Consider the following 8,098-nt stretch of genomic DNA (forward strand, 5'->3'; position numbering starts at 1 on the left):
CACACACACACACACACACACACACACACACACACACACACACACACACACACACACACACACACACACACACACACACACACACACACACACACACACACACACACACAACACACACACACACACACACACACAATAATGAATGTCTTCTTTGACTGCCAGTGTGTGGAAAGGTAGCAAACAATCCTGTACACAATTCTTTCATGTGCTTTTGTTTTGTTTCTGATGTACAAACGTGTGTCCTCTTATTTACCTTTGCAGGTTTTTCTTGAAGTTTTTCCTGAAATGCAACCAGAATTGTCTGAAGACGGCGGGAAACCCAAGGGACATGAGGAGATTTCAGGTACGAAAATGCATTGAGTGGGAAGAGCGATGGTATATCGGACTGAGTATAGGACTCAACTTTTAAAGAAATATAGTTTGCAGTATAGCAAAACATACCCCCTTCATGCCCTTCCATCTTAAATGTATTATTCAACAATATATTTCTTGTCCGTTATAGGTAGCGTTCAAATCTAAAGCAAAGCTCTTAAAGAATCGGAAGACAATGTAAGGAGTTAGAGGTGAAAGTTAAAAATCAATAAGGAGTCAGAGGGACGGAAAGACAAACTAGACGAGTCAGATATGTGGGAGACTTGGTCGTTGGGGTGCAGGAAATAGGTTGAGGTGTTTCAGGAAGTTGTCAGGAATTGAGTGATTGGCTCCAGATGGAGGAGGTCATGCTCCGTGACCCAGGAAGTGGTCACAGGGGACTCTCCCGGCCCACTTCCTCTGCCGTCCTTCAGCACCAGCGGCCCCTGTCTGGCATTCTCCTTCTCCCAGCAAAACCTCCATCCCTTTCCCTTCTCCGTGCTCCCTCTGTCTTTCACCGTGTTTGCTTTAACTCCTGGGATGTGACACATGCTGAGAAGTTATGAGCATGCAGGCGCTCCAAGACTCTCATCTCTGGGTTAAAAGGTGATCAGGGCTGGACAGGAGTCTGCTGCTTGATCGATAATTTACAGTTATTTTCCTTTAGGGTTCCCCTCCCTTTCCACCGCCTATAGCACATATGCTTTTTTCTCCTTTTCTTTCTCGTGTTCCTTCACCTGCAAAATTACTGCCATGTGTTTATTTCGAAGGGAGAGCATGGTTTTATCTCAACAGTCCGATTTTATTTAAGAAAAGCACGTTATAAATAGTTCTATTTACTGACAATTGGAATTCACTTTTTCTCACTAAGGCCCATTCCCGCTAACTCTCATAAACATATTTTTTAAAGAAACTTATTATCACTTATAAAGCATCACTTTGGAAAAACCCCTCAAGTATCCTCTCATTAATTGTATGTGTCATCCATGCAAGGCAGATGTGGAAAGGGACACACATGCTGCGGCCAGAAAATCAAATTAGGGCCACAATATATCATCCTCTGCTTTAACGGCCGGCGAAAATGGGAGATCTGGTCCATATGTTTGGTGTCATTGAAGGATCAGGAGGAGACAGCGATGGGCCTGCTGCATGCTGTTTGAATCAAAAAGTTAGGCTCGAAGCAGTGGGAGGCCATATGGAGACCTGATGGAGGAGTGGAGGGGTGTATGAGCAGTGTCATCACCAGCATGCAGACATATTGTGAAGATCCCAGGGATGTCACATTACCTATTGAGAAATATTACTATCACCTGCATACCAGAAACAAATTGTCGCTCAGGGATTTTGCTGTTGTAACCGGAGAGTGTGACTCGCAGCGTGCTGTCTCAGTTGTGCACACACACTCATGTATCTTCCTCCTGTCTTCTTTCAGGTGGTCTTGTCCAGCACTGTGAGTGTAGACGGCCACATCCTGGCAGTGTCAGACAACATGTTCGTCCACAACAACTCGAAACACGGCCGGAGGGCCCGCAAGTTGGAGCCAGGCGAGTCTGCGGAGAATTCAATGGAATATGGTGAGACACTAAAACACTCTGTCACACCACATCTATCTGTTCTCACACATGTCTACTACCATGAATCACTTTTAGAAACATAGTATTAACTGTAGCAGCAGGTACTGATGATGCTTAATGTCCACTTATAATCACCGTCATACATCAAAACATAACCAGTGGTGCTACTGAGGTCATTAACTGAGGTCATTACTGTATCAGTGAAATACTTGACTTCACATAAAGCAAAGCTGATCCATCTCCACTTATAAGTCAACCTTTCACATTTTTGTCTAAATGAGAAAACACACGCTAACCCATTTGCCTTTTTGAAGAGTACTGTGAAAAGTGAATTAACTATTTAATACATCATTTCATAAAGAGATTACATTTACACTTTAAGCTAGTTGCTATATTTAAAACTGTACTGCTATAATTCAAATAACTACCCAGTAGAAATTAAAGTGGTTAAGAATACCTCAACAGCAGCCAGCCTCAACATTATAATACCCCTTACACATTTTTGTATCAATAATTATTATTTAACAAAACAACTTTTACATCAATGTGCATATGGACATGATATTTCAGCTTCTTTAAAGTTCTATATGATTCCAGCTCGTGTGATCTATATTTGTAATGGATTAACCACGCTATGAAGTTATTGATGTATAAAAAAAACACCCAGATAATATGAGGGTAGCCATTAAATTAGCTTTTAACTTTAAAGAACTTTCCACACATTCCCACTGAAACAAATTAAGCATGCTCTTTCCACTCATGTTTCATTTGGTGCTCGTCCTACATTAAAACTCTTGTAATAACTCTCGCTTTGCTCTCCTGTGCAGCCACCCCCTGCATCAAAGCCATCAGTCCCAGTGAGGGCTGGACCACCGGCGGGGCGATGGTCATCGTCATCGGGGAGAACTTCTTTGACGGGCTGCAGGTGGTGTTTGGCAGCATGCTCGTGTGGAGTGAGGTAGGAATTGTCTCCAAAACATCTCACTAATGATGGTACAGTCTGAAGCATATTTTGAAATGATATATATAGCATATGGCTTGTCTCATTATTTAGATGATTTATGGGAAGTCTACACAAATTAATCTTTTTTTTCACAGTGTTATGTTAGCCTAAATATTTACAAGGCACGGGGGGTAATAACTTTAGTGTTTTCTTTTTCTTAGCTGATCACGCCGCACGCTATCCGTGTCCAGACTCCTCCTCGACACATCCCAGGGGTCGTTGAGGTCACACTGTCTTATAAATCCAAACAGTTCTGCAAGGGAGCACCTGGACGCTTCATCTACACAGGTATTTAGAAAACACACTGTATTTGTTTAGACCTCACAGATTCCTAACTGTTTCAGGGTCTTTGAGCATGACATTTGAATCAACTTCACTGCAGATTTGATTTTCAAAATGTGTTTGTTTTTTATTGTATTTCAGCCCTAAATGAGCCGACTATAGATTACGGTTTCCAGCGCCTTCAAAAGGTCATTCCTCGACATCCTGGTGATCCAGACAAACTAGCCAAGGTTAGAGACTCTCATAGGAAATACATCCTGATGATCTCTCAAGACACTATTTATGCTAGACTCCTTAAACAGCTTGATATTAATGTTATAAGTGATGTTGTTTGCAGGAGATCCTCCTGAAGAGAGCAGCAGATCTTGTAGAGGCCCTGTACGGAAATCCACACAGTAATCAGGTAAACAGCTGAAACTTTGATACAATATCTTAAATATATACATAAAACATGCAGATATTCGAAAAACTACAAGTGTATGTTTTTGCCCTTTCAGTATTTATTGTATATACACTGCATTGCTGGTGACCATTTTTCAAAGAATGCATTTCTTAAAAAAAAAAATGGCGTCCCACTTTCCATGAAGCCACTAGTTTTCCATTCATTTAAGTTCACTTGCAGGGATTTTAAACCTGTTTGAGATAGGTACTCCATCAGAGTGAATAATAAGAGGGCTTAATTTCAGCAAGATAATACAGATCTGAATCGATGATACCATTTTCAGTGCTCTGAGAGTCAAGAAGCTTAAACATTTGATATTTGACAGCTGCCAAAAAGTTGATTGGTCTTCTTGGAAATACTCACCTTTAGGGATTTTCAAAAGAACATCACCTGGCCTCTTCATGATCCCTGTGTTGTTGTATCCCCTGTAGGACATGCTCCTGAAGCGCGCCGCGGACATCGCCGAGGCGCTCTACAGTGTTCCCCGTCCTCACAGCCAGCTGCAGGCGCTGCCCAGCTCCCCGGCCCACGGCAGCGTCATGGGCCTGGGCTCCTATCCTTCTCAGTTAGGCGTCAGCATTGGAGATCACGGGCAAAGCAGCCAAGGTAAGCAAAAAGAGACATACTATAAATCATAAAGGTTTTTCTTCCACTAATGAAGCTCAGAACTGACCTGAACTTTATATTATTCCTCCAGGTTACATTAGAAATTCCAGCAGCTTATCTCCAAGGGGTTACCCATCAGCCTCCACCCCTCAGCAGTCAGGCTATGGCGGCGGAGGGATGACCGGAGGCTATGGGACGGTTCCCATGACCAGTCTAGGAGTGCCTGGCTCTCCTGGTTTCAGCAGTGCCTCCCCCACAGGCTCTCCCTACAGTAAGACCTTATCCTGATCTATATATTTAGTCCACTGTGATATTCAAACTTGAGACTAATCGTTGCTCTCTCTTTTGCAGTAATGCCCTCCAGCCCCACTATACCAGGAAGCTCCAGCTCTTCATCGTCTCTCTTGCCTTTCTCCTCCTTCCCGTCTGCTGCTAAACAGAAGAGTGCTTTTGCTCCCGTCCTCAGGCCCCAGGGCTCCCCCTCCCCTGCCTGCCCCGCCTCAGGGGGGAACAGCTTCAGAGGTAGCCATCCGACTCACTATCTGACCCCCCTGTCTGAACTCACGAATGCAGTCTAACCCCCTTGTACTAACCACTCGCAAAGCTTTGACTGAACAAGACAGAAAAAAGTTGCTGGATGTACAATAATGCAAGACCTGATTGATTAGAATCATAGATTTTGTATATTTTTTTCTCTCCAGCGATGACGGGCCTGGTTGTTCCCTTGATGTAGCAAAGCACCCTCCCAAATCTACCCCAGACCACTGCTTCACTTAGCCCATCTTTTGGCAAGAGGGAAGGGAGAAAGGAGAATTGATCCCTAGCGACCATGTATAACTGTCCCTCCGCAGCCTCCCCCTGCCATTTCTTAGTCCCTTCTCCATCCAGCTGGATTAACGGGACGAGGTACAAAATGTCCAAAGACCAGCCATCGACTCCAGAGGCCGAGCACATTAAATAGAGACAAAGCTCCTTAGCTGCAGCCGGACCATGTATGTGTGTATCATGAAGCGTCTGCATTTTGAAAGGGAACAAAAGGAGAACTCAAACAGCACCTGTATTTACCTCTGGCCCGCTGTCACATGCAGCATCTGATTTTTTCCAACAACCTGCCCAAACCTCGGCCAGAGACGTACAGGACGCGCTGTGAGGGCACTGACGGACTATTCTGATGTAATGTTGCAGCTCCAAGAAGCAGGGTGCTATTTGTCTGTGTATGGACACCTGAAATGGCATGTGTGTACACTGTCTGTGAGTTAGCGAGAGGTTTTTCTGTAGTAGACTTTTCAAAGGCGATTTACATTCCAGAAAAATAGACCCTTTATTTTTTGTTTCTGATCTCTACGGTTTTACAAGGGAGAACTCTTTGTCTCAAGGGTTATTACTAAAGGAATTCATATATTGATTTATTTAAGAACAAGCAATTTAACTTATTATAGGTAGTTTAGGGAATAATATAAACGTGTTTTTATAAGTGATCTTTTTCCAAATGAAGTTCTCAACAACTGCTAATTAATTTGCTAAATTATCATTTTGAATTGATTCTGTGGTGGAGAAAATAAACTCTGACACACTTTCTTGGAATAAAAACGTCTTCTTCTTGCACAACAACATCTAAATGTTATGCCCAGATTTAAAGAAGGTTATTGTCCTTGTGTAAAGGAAACATGTTATAGTTAGCCTTATCCTTTTTTATTTCACTTATAATGCATGCTTTGTCACACCAATGCCCTGATATTATTTCAATCCACTTTACTTTCTTTATTTATATTTTCACAACTCATAGATTTTACTGTTTCATTTTAAATGTCTCAACCCAGTACATGTCTATAGTCTCTATGCAGTACAGTAAATAAAAGCACAAACTGCTCAAAAGTATTAGGTGTTCATTAATCCATACCATGCTGGTCTTACTCATTCATTTCTGTCATCAAAACACAAACTTCATTCTCAGGACGTGAAAACAAAGAACACAAAGAGTGGATGACATTTGCAAATTTGTTTTTAGAGTTTGGTTAATTTTATTTATTTAAAAAAATATTAGCAATTTAATATTATGTTTTTTGAAGCCATCTTTCTCTGAAACGGTACAAAAAATGATTCAAATGTGATTTGTATATCTTAAGGTGTAATTATATTTTGTGCTCCAAATAAATCAAATAAGAAAATTGAGGATTGTCTTGGTGGCTTCTTTTTACAAAGACTCACACATATTTCCACACACACTATATTATCTGACTATTTAGTGGACATTAGGATTTTCCTTCAAGAAACCACATCTCAGGATCTATTTTTGTGCCCGTCACCTGTGAGCTTGTGCAGCTTGCAAAACTGTTTTGTATACATAGCTGATGAGCCGCAGCATCTTAATTGTGATGCGAGCGTTAAAGACTGAGTAGAGCATGTCAAGATAAACAACAACACCCCCCATCTCTCTCCTCTTCAATAAGCCTGCTTTTCTCCGAGGACCGAGCCTCCTGGGGCCCGAGTGAGAACCACATGAGTCTCCCTCCAAAGCGTCCTCCTCCTCTCTGTTAAAACACACGCACACACACACCTAGACATGTGCCTCATCACTGCCTTTTTTATCCGGTCTTTGTTTGGTACTGCTTCATCCCGTCTTTCTTTCTCTCCTCTCTTTTGCTCCCCTGAAATGGCCCTTCTGTGCTAATGTAATTAGCACTGGTAAAGAAGGGCAGTTAATTACCCACTCTATTTTGATCGGGTAATTAATGTTATGCCAGGAAACAGCAACTGTTTCATTAACATAGCGCTCAAAGCAGTGAGGGGGCAGGGTAGCACCAAGTAGATGCACGTCTCTCTCTCTCTGTGTGTGTGTGTGTGTGTGTGTGTGTGTGTGTGTGTGTGTGTGTGTGTGTGTGTGTGTGTGTGTGTGTGTGTGTGTGTGTGTGTGTGTGTGTGTGTGTGTGTGTGTGTGTGTGTGTGTGTGTGTGTGTGTGCTGTATGATACATGTATGTACAAACAGTGTATCAACAGCTCAGAGACAGTGAGAGAGATGTGGACTTCATACCAGCAATGACCCTCTCTGTGATCTAACCTCAACAGCAAGTCACTGTTTCTCTCTGTTCTTTCTTTGTTAACATCAAGTGGCACCTGTCAAAAAAAAACTCCGGCTGCTGCATCTTCTTCCTCATCCTCGTCTCTTTCTCTCTCTCTTTCTCTCTTTTGATTTGCTGTTAATTTGACAAGTTAAAGTCAGCTTTGTTCCCGGCACCTCAGCATTCATCTTGCTGAGTTCTCCTTCTGCCCAGTGGTGCAAGAGCCATATGCTTCTCCTTCCCACATGACTGTTTTGTTGCTGCTGTTGTGAGGCTGCTGCAGTCCCATTGACTGTCTTCTGATCACATTTTGGATTAAGACAGGATGAGAAGCCACCTGCCACCAAGTCGTTCCACATCACACTGTGTGCACAGCTTCAAAGGAGCATCTAGCTGCTGGAGCTATGAGAGCAAACACCTTGTCATCTTTCATTATCGATACTGCTTAAGTACTGATGAGCCTCCATGTTTAGGTTACAGTATTGGCTTCCTCACAATACAAGGAGCATAAAGCACAAAATAGACCCTTCCCTTTTGGCCTCTCAAGGGATGTGTTTGTGTTTATATACCCAATTAGCCCTCCGGCCACAGCATGGTCATGCATTAGGCGGACATTAGCCCCGGGTGTATGCAACGTTGGTGTGTATAAAATACACTTTCTCATTTGAGGTACAATTTAAGTGGTGTGCGTGCCTTATTAGGCATACAGAGGCAGAGCTTGACAGGGGTGGCCCACTGTTTTTCAAATAGATTGGGAGATTGGCTTCCACACACCCAGCC

The 8,098-nt window shown here is 42.7% G+C and overlaps 1 protein-coding gene across 2 annotated transcripts in view; it reads left to right on the forward strand.

Moving 5' to 3' along the window:
- ebf2 (EBF transcription factor 2) overlaps positions 1 to 6,428 on the forward strand; it is a 30,395-nt gene extending 23,967 nt beyond the window's left edge. The window contains exons 7-16 of one of the 2 annotated variants that reach the window (XM_079690125.1): positions 262 to 343; positions 1,784 to 1,925; positions 2,753 to 2,883; positions 3,090 to 3,216; positions 3,352 to 3,440; positions 3,548 to 3,613; positions 4,084 to 4,258; positions 4,350 to 4,529; positions 4,610 to 4,780; positions 4,960 to 6,428. In XM_079690125.1, the coding sequence (XP_079546251.1) occupies positions 262 to 343; positions 1,784 to 1,925; positions 2,753 to 2,883; positions 3,090 to 3,216; positions 3,352 to 3,440; positions 3,548 to 3,613; positions 4,084 to 4,258; positions 4,350 to 4,529; positions 4,610 to 4,780; positions 4,960 to 4,991 (1,195 nt within the window). In that variant the 3' untranslated portion in view covers positions 4,992 to 6,428. Of the gene's footprint in view, positions 1 to 261; positions 344 to 1,783; positions 1,926 to 2,752; positions 2,884 to 3,089; positions 3,217 to 3,351; positions 3,441 to 3,547; positions 3,614 to 4,083; positions 4,259 to 4,349; positions 4,530 to 4,609 lie in introns of both variants that reach the window. The other variant, XM_079690124.1, reaches the window with a different exon arrangement.
- The last annotated feature ends 1,670 nt before the right edge of the window (positions 6,429 to 8,098 follow it).

The sequence above is a fragment of the Notothenia rossii genome (genome assembly GCF_949606895.1).
Source record: "Notothenia rossii genome assembly, chromosome: 6".
NCBI classification, from domain to species: Eukaryota; Metazoa; Chordata; class Actinopteri; order Perciformes; family Nototheniidae; genus Notothenia; species Notothenia rossii.